This window comes from Nomascus leucogenys, unplaced genomic scaffold (genome assembly GCF_006542625.1).
Source record: "Nomascus leucogenys isolate Asia unplaced genomic scaffold, Asia_NLE_v1 Super-Scaffold_241, whole genome shotgun sequence".
NCBI classification, from domain to species: Eukaryota; Metazoa; Chordata; class Mammalia; order Primates; family Hylobatidae; genus Nomascus; species Nomascus leucogenys.
Window position 1 is genome coordinate 3,714,303 of NW_022095767.1, and position 20,903 is coordinate 3,735,205.

Below are 20,903 nucleotides of genomic sequence, written 5' to 3' on the forward strand. Positions count from 1 at the left end.
TCCACCCATGTCAGCCTCCCAAAGTGCTGGGATTACAAGCATGAGCCACTGCACCCGGCCTTCCTTCCTTTTTCTTTTTCTTTCTTTTTGTTCTTTTTTTTTTTGAGATGGAGTCTCACTCTGTTGCCCCGGCTGGAGGGCAGTGATGCAATCTTGGCTCACTGCAAGCCCTGCCTCCAGAGTTCATGCCATTCTCCTGCCCAGCTAAATTTTTTTTTTTTTTTTTTTTTTGTATTTTTAGTGGAGACGAGGTTTCACCGTGTTAGCCAGGATGGTCTCAATCTCCTGACCTCGTTATCTGCCCGCCTCGGCCTCACAAAGCACTGGGATTATAGGCATGAGCCACTGCACCGGCCCTTCCTTTCTTTTTCTTGTCTTTTTTGAGACAAGGTCTCACTCTGTCACCCAGAATGGAGTGCACTGGTGCGATCATACCTCATTGTGGCCTCGAACTCCTGGGCCCAAGCAATCCTCCTGTCTTGACCTCCTGAGTAGCTGGGCCTATGGGTGGAAGCCACTGGGCCCGGCTGGGAGATTTTAGTTTTGTTCAGTGTGCTAAGAGCTCAACACTTTGTTTATTTTAAACATTTATTTACTTATTTATTTTTTTGAGACAGGGTCTTGCTCTGTTGCCCAGGCTGGAGTGCAGTGGTGCAATCATAGCTAACTATAGCTTTGACATCTGGGCTCAAGTGATCCTCCCACCCCAGCCTCCTGACTAGCTGGGACCACAAGCAAGTACCACTGTGCCCAGTTACTTAAATTTTTTTTTTTTTTACAGATGGGATCTCCCTATGTTGCCCAGGCTGGTCTCTAACTCCTGGGCTCAAGCAATCCTCCTGCCTCAGTCTCCTAGACTGCCAGGATTACAGGCATGAGCCATGGTGCCTGGCCAAGTTAAACATTTTGGAAGCTCACTTCACTGAAAGTCATGCCGGTGGTGGCGTTAAAAATGACCTGTAGGTGGCCGGGCGCGGTGGCTCACGCTTGTAATCCCAGCACTTTGGGAGGCCGAGGCGGGCGGATCACGAGGTCAGGAGATCGAGACCACGGTGAAACCCCGTCTCTACTAAAAATACAAAAAAAAAATTAGCTGGGCGTGGTGGTGGGCGCCTGTAGTCCCAGCTAGTCAGAGAGGCTGAGGCAGGAGAATGGCGTGAACCCGGGAGGCGGAGTTTGTAGTGAGCCGAGATCGCGCCACTGCACTCCAGCCTGGGAGACAGAGCAAGACTCCGTCTCAAAAAAAAAAAAAAAAAAAAAAATGACCTGTAGGTGGGACTTTCCTACTTGTGTACAGGTGGGAGCACCTGGTGGCTCTCCTGGGCCTTCTTGGACTGCTGACCTTAGCACCTTCTTTCTTTCTTTCCTTTTTTTGTTTTGATACCGAGTCTCACTCTGTCGCCCAGGCTGGAGAGCAGTGGCGCGATCACAGCTCACTGCAACCTCTGCCTCCCGGTTTCAAGTGATTCTCGTCTCAGCCTCCTGAGTAGCTGGGACTACAGGCACCTGCCAGCATGCCCGGCTAATTTTTGGTATTTTTAGTAGGGATGGGGTTTCACCATGTTGGTCAGGCTGGTCTCGAACTCCTGACCTCAGGTGATCCACCCGCCTTGGCCTCCCAAAGTTCTGGGATTACAGACGTTTTTTTTTTTTTTTTTGAGACACAGTCTTGCTCTATCGCCCAGGCTGGAGTGCAGTGGTGAGATCTCAGCTCACTGCAACCTCTGCTTCCTGGATTCAAGCGATTCTCGTGCCTCAGCCTCCTGAGTACCTGGGATTACAGGCATGCACCACCACGCCCAGCTAATGTTTTGTAATTTTAGTAGAGACAGGATTTTTCTTTTTCTTTCTTTCTTTCCTTTTTGAGACGGAGTTACTCTCTTGTTGCCCAGGCTGGAGAATGATGTGATCTCAGCTCACTGCAACCTTCGCCTCCCGGGTTCAAGTGATTTTCCTGCCTCAGCCTCCCTAGTAGCTGGGATTACAGGAGCCCGCCAACAGGCCCAGCTAAATTTTTTTGTATTTTTAGTAGAGTTGGGGTTTCACTATGTTGGTCAGGCTGGTCTGGAACTCCTGACCTCAGGTGATCCACCTACCTCAGCCTCCCAAAGTGCTGGGATTACAGGTGTGAGCCACCGCGCCTGGCTTGAGACAGGGTTTTTCTATGTTGGCCAGGCTGATCTCAAACTCCTGGCCTCAGGTGATCCACCCGTCTTGGCTTCTCAAAGTGCTGAGATTAGCTTTGGCCTGACCCTAGCACTCTCATATTTGGACTAAGGTGTTCATTACAGGCAATCACATTGATTCTTTTTGAAACTATGGGAGTCGAGTGTGTCCATTGTCTGAGGTTAACGTCGGGATTTAAAGGAGGCCAGATTAGGTGTTTTTATAAGAAGTGGGTGCTGGCCAGGCATGGTGTGTCATGCCTGTAATCCCAGCACTTTGGGAGGACAAGGTGGATGGATCATTTGAGGTCAGGAGTTCGAGACCAGCCTGGCCAACATGGTGAAACTCCATCTCTACTAAAAATACAAAAATTAGCCAGGTGTGGTGTCAGGCGCCTATAATCCCAGCTACTCGAGAGGCTAAGGCAGGAGAATCGCTTGAACCCGGGAGGCAGAGGTTGCAGTGAGCCAAGATCGTGCCACTGCACTTCAGCTTGGGCAATAGGAGTGAAACCCTGTCTTGAAAACAACACAAAAAGAAGGAGGTGCTGACTGGGATGCACTGAGAGCCCCTGGGGTGCGTTGGGAGATGACAGAATCCTGGGGAGCAGTGGCGTGGAGGGGGTGAAGTTGACCCTCACCACAGACTGGCTGAGTAGGAACTGCCAGGGAAGTCAGAGGCAAAACCCCGACCAGGCCGGGGAGGCCCAGATGGGACGAGGGTGGATTAGGAGCCATCAACTCAACCCTGAAGAGTGTCTGAGCTCACTGGAGACTAAGAGGGGGCCCCAGGGTCAGAAGCAGGATTGGGAGGCTAGGAGGTATAGACAGGAATGAGGATCTGGCTGAGAAAGGGAAGAGGGAGGGAGGCTGTCGGGGAGAAGTGGGGTCAGGGGAGCCCGTGTTTCCTGTGTTTTTTTGTTGTTGTTGTTCTGAGACAGAGTCTTACTCTGTCACCCAGGCTGGAGTGCAGTGGTATGATTTCGGCTCACTGCAACCTCCGCCTCCCAGGTTCAAGTGATTCTCCTGCCTCAGCCGCCCGAGTAGCTGGAATTACAGGCGTCCGCCACCAAGTCCGGCTGATTTTTGTATTTTTAGTAGAGACGGGATTTCACCATGTTGGACACGCTCATCTCGAACTCCCAACCTCAGGTGATCCGCCCACCTCAGCCTCCCACAGTGCTGGGATTACAGGCATGAGCCACCGCGCCCGGCCAGAGACAGGGATTTCACCATGTTGGCCAGGCTGGTCTGTAACTCTTGACCTCAAATTCAAGTGATCCACCCACCTCAGCTTCCCAAAGTGCTGGGAGTGCAGGCATGAGCCACCACGCCCAGCTCATTTCATTTTCAAGATGGGGAGACCAGATGGTTGATGAGAAGAGACAATAAAAATTGTGGGCAGGTTGGGTGCAGTAGCTGACGCCTGTAATCCCAGCACTTTGGGAGGTTGATGTGGGCAGATCAACTGAGGTTGGGAGTTTGAGACCAGCCTGACCAACGTGGCGAAACCCCGTCTCCACTAAAAATACAACATTAGTCAGGTGTGGTGGAGGGCGCCTGTAATCCCAGCTACTCGGGAGGCTGAGGCAGGAGAATAGCTTGAACCTGGGAGGCAGAGGTTGCAGTGAGCCAAGATCGTGCCATTGCAAGCTAGCCTGGGCAACAAGAGCGAAACTCTGTCTCAAAAAAATAATAATAAAAAAATTAAAAAATAAATAATTGTGGGCAAAGTGGCATCATTCATGGGCCTAGTGGGGCAGGAGCAGGGTCGTGAGAGGTAAGGGTCTGTTCTTTTTCTAAACAGGTATTTGGGGAGAGGCTGGGGACAGGCACAGCTGCGTCAGTGGGTGGGGACACAGGAAGTGCATTTTGTCTCTGAAGAGCTTAAGGGTGGAGATTGGATGGAAATAACAACAAGAGAAAACAATGACAACAACAGTTAACACCTGGCCGGGTGGTGGCTCACACCTGTCATCCCAGCACTTTGGGAGGCTGAGGTGGAAGGATCACTTGAGGCCAGGTGTTTGAGGCCAGCCTGGGCAACATAGTGAGACCCCCGTCTCTGCAAAAAAAAAAAAAAAAAAAATTAGCCAGGTATGGTGGTGTGCGCCTGTGGTCCCAGCCACTCAGGAGGCTGAGGCAGGAGGATCACTTGAGCCCGGGAGTTTGGTGTTACAGTGAGCTATGATTGTGGCGGCACTCCAGCCTGTATGACAGACGAAGACCCCCCAGAAAAAACCCAAACACCAAACTAGCACTTATTCTGTGTGCCAGGCTCTGGTCTACGTTTTTTTTTTTTTTTTTGAGATGGAGTCTCGCTCTGTCGCCCAGGCTGGAGTGCAGTGGCGCGATCTCCGCTCACCGCAAGCTCCACCTCCCGGGTTCACGCCATTCTCCTGCCTCCGCCTCCCATGTAGCTGGGATTACAGGCTCCCACGGCCATGCCCAGCTAATTTTTTGTGTTTTTAGTAGAGATGGGGTTTCACCTTGTTAGCCAGGATGGTCTCGAGCTCCTGACCTCATGATCCGCCCGCCTCAGCCTCCCAAAGTGCTGGGATTACAGGCGTGAGCCACTGTGCCTGGCCTGGTCTATGCTTTTTTAAAAATTTTTTATTTTTATTTATTTAATTAAATTAATTAATTTATTTTTGAAACAGAGTGTTGCTCTTTTGCCCCGGCTGGAGTGCAGTGGCATGATCTTTGCTCACTGCAACCTCCGCCTCCCTGGCTCAAGCAATTCTCCTGCCTCAGCTTCCCAAGTAGCTGGGATTACAGGTGCATGCCACCATGCCCAGGTAATGTTTGTATTTTTTGTAGAGACGGGGTTTCACCATGTTGGCCAGGCTGGTCTCGAACTCCTGACCTCAAGTGATCCACCGGCCTCGGCCTCCCAAAGTGCTGGGATTACAAGCATGAGCCACCACAACTGGCCTTTATTTATTTATTTTAATATATATGTTTACAAACAGAGATAGAGTCTTGCTATGTTGCCCAGGCTGGTCTTGAACTCCTGAATTTCAAACAATCCTCTTGCTTCCGCCTATGAAAGTACTAGGATTACAGGCATAAGCCATCAGGCCGAGCCTGGTCTAAGCTTTTTATGTGAATTACTTCATCTTATCCTTTCAACACATGCTGGTTGAGGTCAGTCCTATCACTGGGTCCATTTATTTTTTCTTTTTTGAGATGGAGTCTTGCTCTGTCGCCCAGGCTGGAATTCAGTGGTACGACCTCGGCTCACTGCAACCTCCACCTCCCAGGTTCAAGCAATTCCAATTCTCTGCCTCAGCCTCCCGAGTAGCTGGGATTATAGGCGCTCACCACCATGCCCGCTAATTTTTGTATTTTTAGTAGAGACGGGGTTTCACCATCTTGGCCAGGCTGGTCTTGAACTCCTGACCTCGTGATCCACCTGCTTTGGCCTTCCAAAGTGCTGGGATTACAGGCGTGAGCCACCATGCCCAGCCCACTGGGTCCATTTTTTTTTTTTTGAGACAGAGTCTTGCTCTGTCGCACCCAGGCTGGAGTGCGGTGGCGTTATCTTGGCTCACTGCAACCTCCACCTCCTAGGTTCAAGCGATTCTCCTGCCTCAGCCTCCTGAGTAGCTGGGATTACAGGTGCCCGGCTGATTTTTGTATTTTTAGTAGAGACGCGGTTTTACCATGTTGGGCACGCTCATCTCGAACTCCCAACCTCAGGTGATCCTCCCGCCTCAGCCTCCCAAAGTGCTGGGATTACAGGCGTGAGCCAGCGCACCCGTCCTGGGTCTATTTTATAGAAGAGAAAACTACAGCACAGAGAGGTTAAGCGTCCTCTTCAAGGACACACAGCAGTGCAGAGAGGACCTTGGGGAGGACCCACGAAGCTGTCCATCCCCAGCCCGGTCTGTATCAGAGATCGCTGGGGTTGTTGCTGAGGTCAGATGAGGATGGGGTGGGGAGAAGATGGGTCATGTCTACAATTTCGCCTTTGGGGGCCAGTCCAGCCTTCAGCCTGCCAGGCCACTCAGGCTGAACTAAGACCCAAGGCCATTTCCCCTCACTGGGGTCAGCTGTGTCTGGCTAGGCCTGTCAGCTCGCCTGGCTTTCCCGGCTCTGACGACTTGGTTCCTCTTCCTGCCCTTCCCCTCTTCCCTCATCCGGTAGAGTGGCCCTCTTCTCTTACCATTCTCTCCCTCTCTATCCTGCCCCAGGCACTAGAGGCCCCCAGACACTCCATGCTCCAGCCAATCGTAAAAATCACAGGCTGTTTGCGTCGAAGGGAGAGAGGGTTTTGCTCAAGTGAATACCGTACGGGGAGGATAGTCGAGAATTTTGGCATGTGACAGATTGGAGTCAAGGCCTGGCTTGACAGTTGACTGACTGTGTGACTCTGGGAAAGTCACTTCTCTTCTCCAAGCCTCAGTTTCCCCTCTTTGCAAACGGATTTGGCCGCACATGGTGGATCACGCCTGTAATCCCAGCACTTTGGGAGGCTGAGGCAGGCAGATCACTTCAGGTCAGGAGTTCAAGACCAGTCTGGCCAACATGGTGAAACCCCATCTGTACTAAAAATACAAAAATTAGCCGGGTGTGGTGGCGGGTGCCTGTAGTCTTAGCTACCTGGGAAGCTGAGGCAAGAGAATTGCTTGAACCCAGGAGGCGGAGGTTGCAGTGAGCCGAGATTACGTCACTGCACTCCAGCCTGGGCAACAGAATGAGACTCCATCTCAACAACAGCAACAATAACAAGAACAAATAACCAAATGGATTCCATAATGACACTTGTGTGGGGTCTCTGAAAGGAGTACAGGAGCGAACAAAGAGAAAAAATGCACCGAGATGCCTCAGGAAATGTCATCTGTGACCTTGAGAGGATTTAAGGCATCAGTGTTGGACAGAAAGCCTGGTCAATACATACTTGTTGAATGAATGAATGAATGAATGAAGTCCCATTGGGATGAGACTGCCCCCTGCCATGTCTCCCAGACATCTCTCTCATTCTGTGGCCTCCAAGTCTCCATGGGTCAAGTCAAAACTGTTTGTTTGTAAGTCTCTTCCTTGGGGGTGGGGATGCAACGAAGAGCTTGTGGTCACAGTTGACCACAAGCTGAATATGACTCAACCTGCTGGAGCTCTTGTGAAAGGCAGTCAGGGGCTTGAGATGGTTGGGGTAGGAAGGACGGGTAGCTTCTTCCTTCAGCTCTTCAGAGAGGTCTCTCTACCCCAAGGCAGAAGGCAGAACTAGGGCAGGCGGGGACAACCTTCCTGGTGTCACACCAAGGAGGGGCTGTTTGTGGTGAAGGTGATGGCGCCTATGGGGCTGGGGAATGTGTGCCATGGAGGGAACACACTTCCTGGGCCCCTACTGTGCATGGAGGTAGGTGGAGACCAGGCTTAGGTGGACCAGGCCCAGAACCTGCCCTTGGGGGGCTCGGTGTTCCCCAAGTGGTGTCTCAGTTGCCCAAAGAAGACCATGGCTGGAGGGTACTGTGAAGAGGCGAGAGGGCTTCCTGTAGAAGGCAGGTCTTGCAACATGAACTTTCCAGGCAGCATCAGTGGTGGCTGCAAGAGACATCAGCCAGAGAGGCCTTGGGTGTGTGGTGGACACCAGGATTCTAGTCTGTTTGGAATGGAGGGTCATGGTATTGGAGGGATAGACAGCCCAGGCCATGTGGGGTCAGCACATGGTCCTGCTGGCCTCTCATCGCTTAGGAGGACAGGAGGCTGTGGTCAAGGTGCCTGTTATTTTTTTTTGGACAGGGTCTTGTTCTGTTGCCCAGGCTGGAAGGCAGTGGTTTGACTGATATCACTGCAGCCTTGACCTCCCAGGCTCAAGCGATCCTCCTGCCTCAGCCTCCTGAGTAGCTGGGACCACAGGTGCACAACACCACGCCTGGCTAATACATTTTCTTTTTTTTTGAGATGGAGTCTCGCTCTATTGCTCAGGCTGGAGTGCAGCGGCATGATCTAGGCTCACTGCAACCTCTGCCTCCCGGGTTAAAGTGATTCTCCTGCCTCAGCCTCCCAAGTAGCTGGGATTACAGGCGTGCACCATGCCTGGCTAATTTTTGTATTTCTAGTAGAGATCAGGTTTCATCATGTTGGCCAGGCTGGTCTCGAACTCTTGACCTCAGGTGATCCACTCGTCTCGGCCTCCCAAAGTGCTGGGATTATAGGCGTGAGCCACTGCACCCAGCCACATTTTTTTTTTTTTTTTATTCGAGATGGAGTCTTGCTCTTGTTGCTCAGTGTGTGAGTGCAGTGGCGTGATCTTGGCTCAACCTCTGCCTCCCGGGTTCAAGCAATTCTCCTGCCTTAGCCTCCTGAGTAGCTGGGATTACAGGTGCACGCCACCACACCTGGCTAATTTTTGTGTTTTTAGTAGAGATGGGGTTTCACCATGTTGGCCAGGCTGGTCTTGAATTCCTGACCTCGTGATCCACCCATCTCGGCCTCCCAAAGTGCTGGGATGATGGGTACTGGGATGAGCCACCGCACCCAGCCACATTTTTTTTTTTTTTAATAGAGACAAAGTCTCACTATGTTGCTTAGGCTGGTCTCAAACTCCTGGGCTCCTGATCCTCTTGCCTTGACCTCCCAAAGCGCTGGAATTACAGGCGCAAGCTGCTGCGCCTGGCCAAGATGGCTGTTAATAGTGCGGCCTTGGGAGTCACTGAGTCAAAATCCTCTTTCGCTTTAGGTTGTATAGGCAGCTCGCCTAACCTCTCTGCCTCAGGTTCCTCATTTGGAAAATGGGAATATCGAGGTATGCAGGTCTCATGGCTGCTCTGCAGATTCAACGAAGCAAAGCTGCTTGATTCAACAAAGCTGCTTCTGGAGCCAGCTCTCAGCTCCCAGACCCTGCCCTGGTGCCTGGGGGTGGCCCTGGAGCCTTGCCCCCAGCTCAGTGGGGCTCTGGGGCCACACTCTGCGTCCATGCACTGTGCAAACAACATTCTCACCTCCAAAGGCTCCATCCCTCAGGGGAGCAGGGGGACTGGACTCTGTTTCTTTTCTGTCCAGTGTAAACGCTAGCCTCCCTCACTGCCTCCATCAACGGTGGCCTTGAGCTGGCCAAGAGGAAGGGCTGGAGGAGGGAGCTTTTGCAATTCACCCCATGGGCTCCAGGCTGTCTGCTTTTTCTGGGTGTGATGAGCAAGAGCTCTAGATTGAAGACAGCAACCAACAGCCACTTCCTTCCTCGCCCGGGTCCTGCGAGCTGTGGTTGCCGGGAGGAGAGCTAAGCCTCCGTGGCTGCTTCTGGAGCCAGCTCTCAGCTCCCAGACCCTGCCCTGGTGCCTGGGGGTGGCCCTGGAGCCTTGCCCCCAGCTCAGTGGGGCTCTGGGGCCACACTCGGCGTCCATGCACTGTGCAAACAACATTCTCACCCCCAAAGGCTCCATCCCTCAGGGGAGCAGGGGGACTGGACTCTGTTTCTTTTCTTTTCTTTTCTTTTTTTTGAGATGGAATCTCACTCTGTTCCCCAGGCTGGAGTGCAGTGACGTGATCTCGGCTCACTGCAACCTCCACCTCCCGGATTCAAGTGATTCTCCTGCCTCAGCCTCCCAAGTAGCTGGGACTACAGGCGCCCGCCACCACGCCTGGCTAATTTTTTTTTGTTTTTTTTTTTTTTTTTTTTTTTTTTTTGAGACGGAGTCTCGCTCTGTCACCCAGGCTGGAGTGCAGTGGCGCCATCTAGGCTCACTGCAAGCTCCGCCTCCTGAGTTCACGCCATTCTCCTGCCTCAGCCTCCCGAGTACCTGGGACTACAGGCGTCGGCCACCACGCCCGGCTAATTTTTTGTATTTTTAGTAGAGATGGGGTTTCACAGTGTTAGCCAGGATGGTCTCGATCTCCTGACCTCATGATCCGCCCACCTCGGCCTCCCAAAGTGCTGGGATTATAGGTGTAAGCCACCGCACCCGGCCGCTGTATTTTTAGAGATGGGGTTTCACTGTGTTAGCCAGGATGGTCTCGATCTCCTGACTTGTGATCCGCATGCCTCGGCCTCCCAAAGTGTTGGGATTACAGGCGTGAGCCACCGCGCCCGGCCTTTGTATGTAGGGACCCTTGTCTTTCTGGAGCTGGGCCCTTTGTCTCGTCGGTGGAGATGCTGACAGTCGGTGGCTACCGCCTCAGACATCTCCACGCAGAAGCTGGAGCTGGGGAACCCTGGTGTTGCCCCTCCTGCTTTTTGGGGAAGATCCTCTGGGATGTGGTCCCCAACCCCCAAGACAGAAACCTGCCTGTCTCTGATTCATTGCTACGTTCACTCTTTGCATCCAATCAATTACGGGCATTGGTTTTTTTTTTCCCTCTGAGACAGAGTCTTGCTCTGTTGCCCAAGCTGGAGTGTAGTGGTGTGATCTCAGCTCATTGCAACCTCTGCCTCTCGGGTTCAAGCGATTCTGCTGCCTCAGCCTCCTGAGTAGCTGGGATTACAGGCACATGCCACCCTGCCTGGCTAATTTTTGTATTTTTAGTAGAGACGGGGTTTCACCATGTTGGCCAGACTGGTCTTGAACTCCTGTCCTCAAGTGATCCACCTGCCTCGGCCTCCCAAAGTGCTGGGATTACAGGCATGAGCCACTGTGCCGGTGCCCAATTAGTGGTCTTACTGATTCTTTCTCCTAAATTCTTTTTGACTCCCAGCCTTTCCTGTCCATCCTCATGGCCACTGATTCTGGACCCAGCAGCCACTTCACTGGTCTCCATGCTTTGTGGCTGTATCTTATTTATTTGTTTAGAAACAGAGTCTGTCTCTGTTGCTCAGGCTGGAGTGCAGTAGGGCCATCACAGCTCACTGTAGCCTGGAACTCCTGGGCTCAAGTGATCTTCCCACCTCAGGTTCCCAATTAGCTGGTACTACAGGTCCATGCCACCATCCCTGGCTAACTTTTTTTTTTTTTTGAGACTGAGTCTCGCTCTCTCACCCATTCTGGAGTGCAGTGGTGCAATCTTGGCTCACTGCAAGCTCTGCCTCCCGGGTTCACGCCATTCTCCTGCCTCAGCCTCTCCAAGTAGCTGGGACTACAGGTGCCCGCCACCACGCCCGGCTAATTTTTTTTTTTGTATTTTTAGTAGAGACAGGGTTTCACCGTGGTCTCGATCACCTGACCTCATGATCCGCCCGCCTCGGCCTCCCAAAGTGCTGGGATTACAAGCATGAGCCACCGTGCCCGGCTCCTGGTTAACTTTTAAATGCTTTGTAGAGATGGGGTATTGCCATGTCTCCCAGGCTGGTCTCGAACTCCTGGCCTCAAGTGATCCTCCCAACTCCGTCTTCCAAACTGTTGGGATTACGGGCATGAGCCATTGTTCCTGGCCCTGTGACTGTACCTTAGAAACAATCACTATTGGCCAGGCGCGGTGGCTCACGCCTATAATCCTAGCACTTTGGGAGGCTGAGGCGGGCAGATCACGAGGTCAGGAGATCGAGACCATCCTTGCTAACACGGTGAAACCCCGTATCTACTAAAAAAATAGAAAAAATTAGCCGGGCGTGGTGGTGGGCGCCTGTAGTCCCAGCTACTCGGGAGGCTGAGGGAGGAGAATGGCATGAACCTGGGAGGTGGAGCTTGCAGTGAGCCAAGATCGTGCCACTGCACTCCAGCCTGGGTGACAGAGCAAGACTCTGTCTCAAAAAAAAAAAAAAAGACAATCACTATTATCCACTATTATCCCCACCATCACCAACCAAAGGCAACCAGTGAACGTCTTCACTCTCTCTCCTACCCTTCTCAAAGACAAACAGAAACTGCTGATAACTCCAATACCATCATGACTAGCCAATGTCAGACAGGTACCATGAGCAATTCCACTATCAGCCTTCGTTACATTCTTCCACGATCACCACCACCACCACCAAGCTATAATAACCAACCACCAGTCATCGGCCAGGCACAGTGGCTCACACCTGTAATCTCACACTTTGGGAGGCCGAGGCGGGTGGATCACTTGAGGTTTGGAGTTGGAGACCAGCCTGGCCAACATGGTGAAACTGTGTCTCCACTAAAACACAAAAATTAGCTGGGTGTGGTGGCAGGTGCTTGTAATCTCAGCTACTTGGGAGGCTGAGGCACGAGAATTTCTTGAAGCCAGGAGGCGGAGGTTGCAGTGAGCTGAGATTGCATCACTGCACTCCAGCCGAGGTGACAGAGCGAGACTCTGTCTCAGAAACAAAACAAACAAAAAAACAATACTAGCCATCAACAACCACACATAACCAACTACCATTAGCAACCCCAGAAAGCAGCAGTCACCAGTCCTATTCTGTTCAAAAACCAACATTGAACCAGCACCACCATTGCTGATCATCATCTTACCAGAAACCAACAATAAACTACCAGCAGCAAATGAACGCTACTACCAACACCCTTCCTCTCCAAATAACAGCAACCACCGACGGTCATCATTCCACCGGTCACCAAGCATCTCCGGCATTTCCAGCTGAAAACAATCCGCCACCAATGAACAACATTAAACACCAACTGCCACCACCGCCAGCCCACCCGCAAGAGCCATTATCACCACGAACCTGCAACAAGAAACAGCCACAACCACCACCACAACCAATGATACCAACAACCCAGTAATGACCACTCGCAGCAGCTCCTCCCTAATTACCACAATCGTCACCTCCGTCCATCCCCATTGCTAAATCCAGAAATGAATGGACATCCCAGCTAATGGCAGCTACCATGGATCAAGTGCCTGTTATGTGCTCCGTAAAGCAATGGTCCCCAACATTTTTGGCACTGGAGACCGGTATAATGGAAGACAATTTTTCCATGGACGGTGGAGTGGGGCATTAGATTTTCTTTTCTTTCTTTTCTTTCTTTCTCTTTCTTTCTTTTCTTTCTTTCCTTCCTTCCTTCCTTCCTTCCTTCCTTCCTTCCTTCCTTCCTTCCTTCCTTCCTTTCTTTTCTTTCTTTCTTTCTTTCTTTCTTTCTTTCTTTCTTTCTTTCTTTTTCTTTCTTTTTTTTCTTTTTTTTTTTTTTCTTTCTTTCTCTTTCTTCTTCCTTTCTTTTCTTCTTTCTTTCTCTCTTTCTTTTTCTTTCTCTCTCTCTCTTTCTTTCTTTTTTTTTGAGATGCAGCCTTGCTCTGTGGCCCAGGCTGGAGTGTAGTGGTGTGATCTCGTCTCAGTGCAACCTCTGCCTCCTGGGTTCAAGTGATTCTCCTATCTCAGCCTCCTGGGTAGCTGGGGTTACAGGTGTGCGCCACCACGACTGGCTAATTTTTGTATTTTTAGTAGAGACAGGGTTTTGCCATGTTGGCCAGGCTGGTCTTGAACTCTTGACCTCAGGTGATCCGCCCACCTCGGCCTCCAAAAGTGTTGAGATTACAGGCGTGAGCCACTGCACCCTGCCAAGGGCATTAGATTTTCTTTTTTTTTTTTTGTTTTTTTTTTTTTTTTTTGAGATGGAGTCCGGCTCTGTCGCCCAGGCTGGAGTGCAATGGCGCGATCTTGGCTCACTGCAACCTCCGCCTCCCGGGTTCAAGCGATTCTCCTGCCTCAGCCTCCAGAGTAGCTGGGATTACAGGAATGTGCCACCACACCCAGCTCATTTTTGTATTTTTAGTAGAGACGGGGTCTCACCACTTTGGCCAGGATGGTTTCGATCTCTTGACCTCGTGATCTGCCCGCCTCTGCCTCCCAAAGTGCTAGGATTACAGGTGTGAGCCACCATACCCGGCTGGGCATTAGATTGTCATAAGCAGCATGCAACCTGGATCCCTCGTGTGCGAAATTCACAACAGGGTTTGCGATCCTGTGATAATCTAATGGCGCCTCTGAGAATCTGAGAGGAGGTGGAGCTCAGGCTCGCTCGCCTGCCACTCATCTCCTGCTCAGTGACCTGGTTCCTAACAGACCATGGCCCGATAGCAGTCCGTGGCCCCGGGGGTTGGGGACCCCTGATGTAAAAGACTTCAGAAATATTGTGTCATTGAATCCTTCAGCTATCTTCCTGGCATTCACCACTCTTCCAGGAAGATTTCAGCATCCCCAGACAGAAGTGGGGGTCATTTTTTTCTCTTCCATCATCCTCTGCGATACGGTTGGCCCCTCCCAGACCTTCTCTGCCAAGCCGACTGTTGACTAAGCATTTTCAGAGGGCTTCCTTGGGGCGGGGTTGCCTTTCTTTCAAGTAGCAAATCACTTCCTGTGTTCTTTTGATCAAAGCCCTGCCCGTCCCAGGACCTGAGCCCCCTGGCTTGCTTCTCATCTTGGAAGAATTCCCACCCCAACAATCTCAGAGCTCCAGCTGATGGTTTGGGTGTGAATTCCAGGATGCCCAATTTCTCATCGGCTTTCCTTTTTTTAAATTTTTTTTTGAGACGGAGTCTGCTCTGTCATGCAGGCTGGAGTGCAGTGGCGGGATCTCGGCTCACTGCACCCTCCGCCTCCTGGGTTCAAGTTATTCTCTGGCCTCAGCCTCCTAAGTAGCTGGGATTACAGGCGTGTGCCACCACGCCCGGTTAATTTTTTGTATTTTTTAGTAGAGACGAGGGTTCACCATGTTGGCCAGGCTGGTCTCGAACACCTGACCTCAAGTGATCTTCCTGCCTCAGCCTTCCTAAATTGCTGGGATTACAGGTGTCAGCCACCACACCTGGCCCTCACTGACTTCCTGAAAGAAGGTGTCCCTGAGACTAACACCACTCTTGCCCTATGTCCCTGACTCCACCCTGGTAAGCTGTACCTGCCAAGAATCCTGCAGTGGCCGCTGTCCCAGCCAGATGCTCTCATCCTCATTGACCGAATGACGAAAAATGAAAGCTGAAGTGGTCTACACAGCAGAGAGCTGTGGGGTGGGGTTTGTAGTCAGCCCTGGCCACCTCTTACTTTTCGTCTTATGGTGCTGTGATGCTGCTAGGAATAGCCCCATGATCACGACAGTCTCCCCATTGCCACCATCAACAGACCTCAAACTTGACAGGCAGCAACACCTCTGGCTGCCATCCTCGTCTTGGGATAAGGGATGGCCACCAAAGGGTGGCATGGACGTATTCAGCCTCTCCTGCCTCTGCTTCAGCCACACCACCCGTCACCGGCACAGGGAGGGCGTCACTCCACCCCATAGCCTGTTAGACACAGCTTCCCATCTCAGCTGAGGACTCTGTGCAGAACCCACAGACCCTGAGAATGTTGCAACTGAAAGACCCCTGAAAAGCAACTTCCGCTTCTAGACGGACTTCCAAATATGACATCTGTGGGAACCGGGGCCAAGAGAGGGGAAGTGACTGGCGCAAGGCTACACAGGGAGACGAGGGACTGGGCTGGACTGGGAAAGGGCTCCCTTATATTTGCAAGCAAAGGAGAGTATGTCCTTGTCCCTGCAGACTCTGTGATTCTCCCTGGGCCACCTTCTGTCTTCCAGGTCCTGCCCTATCCTTGGATCTCTGTCTACCACCCTGGCATCCCCACCACCTACAGATGGGAGCTTGCTCCCTGGTAAGGGATGCTGGAGGCACCTGAGCTGCACTGAGAGACACCCCCGCCCCCACAGAAGTCCACCATGCCCCTCCCCTCACCCCAATTTCTGATGGTCATTTTCAGGACACCTCCACCTGGCTGGTGTCCCTCATCTTTGCACTTCCAGATCCCACCCTTGAAGGACTTACCATGGTGGGGGGCTGATGTCTGGGCTCCTGGAGGCACCTGAATGGGTTGTGATGGAGGTGAAGGTTCAGGGGGATCTTGGGGGTGGCTTGGGCATGGCCCTGCTTCTGCCCCTTCACCGGACTCCCAGCTTTAGTTCCTCTTACAACAGCCCCTTCTCACTTCCTTTGGCGGGAGGGGCCGAGGCCATGGGGGAGGGAAGCTGGGTGTGGAGGGGGCGGGGAGCTGGCTGTTTGGGGCTCTGAGCCTGAAGGGAGGGGTCAGAACTTGATGGCAGCCACAACTGGACCTCAGAGGCCCCTTCCCCAACTCCTTGGGGACAGGGGTGCTACAGGAACATTCGGGTCAGCTGGCTGCAGGACCGACCACCTCTTTTCAGGGCGATTCAGGAAGCATTTGGGCTTCCCGGGTCTCTTTTTAAAACGAAGGAAGGGGCCCAGGGGAGGTGGCTCATGCCTGTAATCCCAGTACTTTGGGAGGCCAAGATTGGAGGATCACTTGAGTCCAGGAGTTCGAGACCAGCCTGGGCAATATAGCAAGACCCCATCTCTACAAAAAATGAAAAGAAAAAAAAATTAGCTGGGTATGGTGGCATGAGCCTGCAGTCCCAGCTACTCAGGAGGCTGAGGTGGGAGGATCGCTTGAATGGAAGGTGGAGGCCTCAGTGAGCCGTGATTGTGCCACTGCACTCCAGCCTGGGTGAAAGAGTGAGACCCTGTCTCTAAAAACAAACCAGAAAAAACCAAAAAACCAAAAAACCGAAAACAGGGAAGGGTGCCTTCTTCAGCTGTGTCTGCTCTGGGCATCCCTGGACAACCTCCCTCATTATTATTACTATTATTATTATTATTTTGAGACAGAGTCTAGCTCTGTCGCCCAGGCTAGAGTGCAGTGGTGCAATCTCAGCTCACTTTAATCTCCGCCTCCTGGGTTCAAGCGATTCTTGTACCTCAGCCTCCTGAGTAGCTGGGATTACAGGTGCCCACTGCCACGCCTGGATAATTTTTGTATTTTTAGTAGAGACGGAGTTTCGCCATGTTGGCCAGGCTGGCCTTGAACTCCTGACCTCAGGTGATCCTCCCAACTCGGCCTCCCAAAGTGCTGGGATTACAGGCATAAACCACCATGCCCAGCCCAACCTCCCTCTTTAGATGACCCTAAGAAGTCACACGTGTTTGTGTGCAGAAGTGGAGGGTACCAGGAAGCAGGTGCATCTGAAAGGTCCCTGACTTTGGACATCACATCTAGATTTAACAGCCACCAGCTTGGCCACTTCCTAGATGACTTAGTCACTCCCTTTTTTCATTGTAAAATGGGAACGTGGGTCCCCCCCAGCAGAGCCTGGCCCGTGTACGTGTCAGCCCATGAGATAGTCTTTGGGACACGAGCCAACCACCTGAGGATCCTCTCGACATGTGAGGAAATGGCAGTTCTAAGAAGCTGTTACTTCCCCACGCCACCCAGCAAGGAGGTGGCCGAGGCAGGACCCGATCCTGGGAGACCCTGGGGGGACCCATGTTCAGATCCATCTTTGGTCCGGGCGATAAACCCGCATCCCCCTTGAAGATGTTAATATGCAGCGCCCCTAGTGGCCACAGCTGGGAAGGAGCCCTTCCCTGCTGGAATCTCCTGAGCGAGTTTGCAGAATTGATGGGCTTGGTGCATGCAATTCTCAGCAATGTCTCCAGGCACTCAAGAGTGAATATGAATGGGTAGGAGGACCCCACTTTGCTGGGGGCCATCAGGGGAGGCTTCTAGGAAGAGACAACGTTTGTGCTGACACCGACGTGTAAGCTGGAGTTAAAAAAGGTAAAGAGGGGCAGGAGCGTGCACCTGGCCATGCTAACTGCTCAAGCAAAAGCCCAGAGATGGGAAAACCATAGGGCAATTGAGGAAGTTCAGGGAGGCTGGTGTGGCTGGAGCATGCGGAGTGACGGGGAATGCGATGGCCAGGGTGGCAGGTGCTAGACCGTGTGGCTTTAAGAGCCTCTGTGAGGGCCAGGCATGGTGGCTGATGCCTGTAATCCCAGAACTTTGGGAGGCTGAGGTGGGAGGATCGCTTGAGCCTGGGAGTTCCAGACCAGCCTGGGCAACATAGCAAGACCTCGTCTCTACAAAAAATTAAAAAATCAGCTAGGTGTGCTGTTGCACCTATAATCTCAGTTACTTGGCAGGGTGAGGCAGGAGAATCGTTTAAGCCCAGGAGTTCAAGGCTGCATTGAGCTGAGATCGTGCCACTGAACTCCAGCCTGGGTTACATAGTGAGACCCTGTCTCAAAAAAAAAAAAAAAAAAAAAAAAAAAAAAAAAAAAAAAAAAAAAAAAAAGCTTCCACGAGAAGCTGTTGTACTTTTCTCCTAAAATCCCTGGGTTCCTGTCTGCATTGTTAAAAGTCCCCTTCTGGCTCGGCACGGTGGCCCATACCTGTAATCCCAGCATTTTGGGAGGTTGAGGTGGGAGGATCGCTTGAGCCCAGGAGATCAAGGCTGCAGTGAGCTATGATAGGCATAGCTGGGCGACAGGGACTGTCTCAGAAAAAAAAAAAAAAGTCCCCTTTTGCCTGCTGGGTAGACCTGGGAAAATGGGTGGTCCTTTCCAGACCTGGGTGGGGGCTACTGGATGCACTGACACACACACACTGCAATTCGTAGAAATCTACACAAGACAGAACTTTACTGATGTAGGGCTTCCTGGCAGGAGTGTGTGGGCCCCAGGGCAGGGTCTGTAGCACCATGAGGGGGTGGCCTGGATGTCGGGGTGCCCCTGGGGCAGGCAGGGCAGAGGTTGGGGTGGATCCTCCCCCTGGTCAGGTCAGGGGAGGGTGTCAGGGAGGTGGTGCTACCCCCCTCTCCCATAGCAGACACAGACTCCCCCCCAGCTCGGAGTGGAGGGGTAGGGCAGTGCTGGGGGGCAGGGCACCGGCAGACCCCCTCCCCACCCCTACTCTTCACAGTACATATTCCGATCAAAGGAGGGGGGGAGTGTTGAGGACTCCCTAAGGGTGGGTGCAAAGGGTGCTGGGGTGAACAGCTGTCCCCTCCCCAGACCCACCCTGGAGGGGGTCTCACTATGTGAACTGGAAGGGGGGGATGCTGAAGAGGGGCCCTGGGGGGACAGCCAGCCCCTCTCCATCCCCCAGCCAGGGCCCTGCAGGGATTCCCAATAAATAACTTCCGGCTCCGTCTCACCCTTCCCTCCCAGTTCCCGCCCCCCTGGGGCCCCCTCTGGCCGGCCCGCTGCAGGGCTGGCGGCGGAGACCCCGCCAGCTGTGGCTCCGGGTGCCGCGCGCTCCCTAGTGGCCCTGGCAGGTTTTGCAGCACATCTGGCGGAAGTAGGCTCGGCTGCAGAACTGAAATTTGAGCACCAGGGGGCAGTAGGCGACCTTGTTCACATCCTTGCACTCTGCGGGGGCGGGAGAAGGAATGAAAATCAGGTCTTAGCCGCCCTCCCCGCAGGGCTGCGCACACGACCTGCAGTGCTTCCTGGCCAGTGACTTTGCCTTAGTTTCTTTCTTTTTAAATTTACTTTTTTTTTTTTTTTTACAGATGGTGTCTTGCTATGTTGACCAGGCTGGTCTCCAACTCTTGAGCTCAAGTGATCCTCTCACCTCAGCCTCCTGAGTAGTTGGGACTACAGGTGTGAGCAAACCACGCCTGACTTCTGTGCCTTCGTTTCCTCAACTATCAAAGGGGGCTTATAATAGCACCGATGTCACTGGGCTGTTTTGAGGATTTAAGAGAGTGTAGGGTTGGGGGCCAACACAGACACATTAGTAATGAGAAAAGGGCCGGGTACAGTGTATCATGCCTGTAATCCCAGCACTTTGGGAGGCCAAGGCAGGAGGACTGCTTGAGCCCAGGAATTCGAGACCAGCCTGGGCAACATAGTGAGTCCACTGCATCTACAAAAACTAATTAAAAGAAAGAAATAGGCTGGGCATGGTGGCTCATGCCTGTAATCCCAGCACTTCGGGAGGCCGAGGCAGGTGGATCACTTCAGGTCGGGAGTTTGAAACCAGCCTGGCCAACGTGATCAAACCCCATCTCTACTAAAAATATAAAAAGTAGCTGGGCGTGGTGGCGGGTGCCTGTAATCCCAGCTACTCGACAGCCTGAGGCAGGAGAATTGCCTGAACCCTGAACCCGGGAGGCGGAGGTCGCAGTGAGCCGAGATCGCGCCACTGCACTCCAGCCTGGGTGACAGAGCGAGACTCCGTCACAAAACAGAACAAAACAAAACAAAACAAAACGACAAAAAAAAAAAAAAAAAAAGAAAGGAAAAATTAGCCGGGTGTTGTGGCATGTACCTGTAGTCCCAGCTACTCAAGAGGCTGAGGCTGGAGGATTGCTTGAGCCCAGGAGGTGGAGGCTGCAGTGAGCTATGATGGCACCACTGCACTCTAGCCTGGGCGACAGAGCGAGATCCTGTCAAACAAACAAACAAACAAACACGACCCAATAAAACAAAAGAAGACAAATATTCCCTTTCCTTTCCATCGTTCCTTTTCATAGCACCCGGGAAAAAATGTCCATTTGGGGCTGTAATCCTCACTCGTTTTCTTTTTTAATAGAGTGAAGACAGGCCGGGCGCGGTGGCTCAAGCCTGTAATCCCAGCACTTTAGGAGGCTGAGTCGGGCGGATCATGAGGTCAGGAGATCCAGACCATCCTGGCTAACACGGTGAAACCCTGTCTCTACTAAAAATACAAAAATTAGCTGGGCGTGGTGTTGGGCGCCTGTAGTCCCAGCTATTCAGGAGGCTGAGGCAGGAGAATGGCGTGAACCCGGGAGGTGGAGCTTGCAGTGAGCCGAGATCGTGTCACTGCACTCCAGCCTGGGCGACAGAGTGAGACTCTGTCTCAAAACAGAACAAAACAAAAACAAACAAAACAAAACCTGAAGATCTTGAGTCCCAGCTGAGTGGGTGAGTCAGGGTATTTTTCAGAGCATTGACTATTTTGTGTGATCAGGATGTCTGTTGATGACTATGGATGGATATGGGCTTCCATCTAGTGGCCAGTGATTTATGGCAGGACCTGGGGCAAATTAAGAGCTACAGATGGATTTTTTTTTTTTTTTTTTTTTTTTTGTCGCCCAGGCTGGAGTGTAGTGGTGCAATCTTGGCTCACTG

General features: G+C 52.2%; 2 protein-coding genes across 8 annotated transcripts in view; both read right to left on the reverse strand.

The window, feature by feature from the left end:
* MYO1F (myosin IF) overlaps positions 1 to 15,911 on the reverse strand; it is a 57,265-nt gene extending 41,354 nt beyond the window's left edge. For all 3 annotated transcript variants that reach the window (XM_030807727.1, XM_030807726.1, XM_030807725.1), the window contains exon 1: positions 15,777 to 15,911. In XM_030807727.1, coding sequence (XP_030663587.1) covers positions 15,777 to 15,779 — 3 coding nt within the window. In that variant the 5' untranslated portion in view covers positions 15,780 to 15,911. The remainder of the gene's footprint in view (positions 1 to 15,776) is intronic.
* A 2,506-nt stretch (positions 15,912 to 18,417) lies between these two features.
* ADAMTS10 (ADAM metallopeptidase with thrombospondin type 1 motif 10) overlaps positions 18,418 to 20,903 on the reverse strand; it is a 30,897-nt gene continuing 28,411 nt past the window's right edge. For 4 of the 5 annotated variants that reach the window (XM_030807731.1, XM_030807730.1, XM_030807728.1 and 1 more), the window contains one exon: positions 18,418 to 19,175. In XM_030807731.1, the coding sequence (XP_030663591.1) occupies positions 19,066 to 19,175 (110 nt within the window). In that variant the 3' untranslated portion in view covers positions 18,418 to 19,065. The remainder of the gene's footprint in view (positions 19,176 to 20,903) is intronic. The other variant, XR_004028934.1, reaches the window with a different exon arrangement.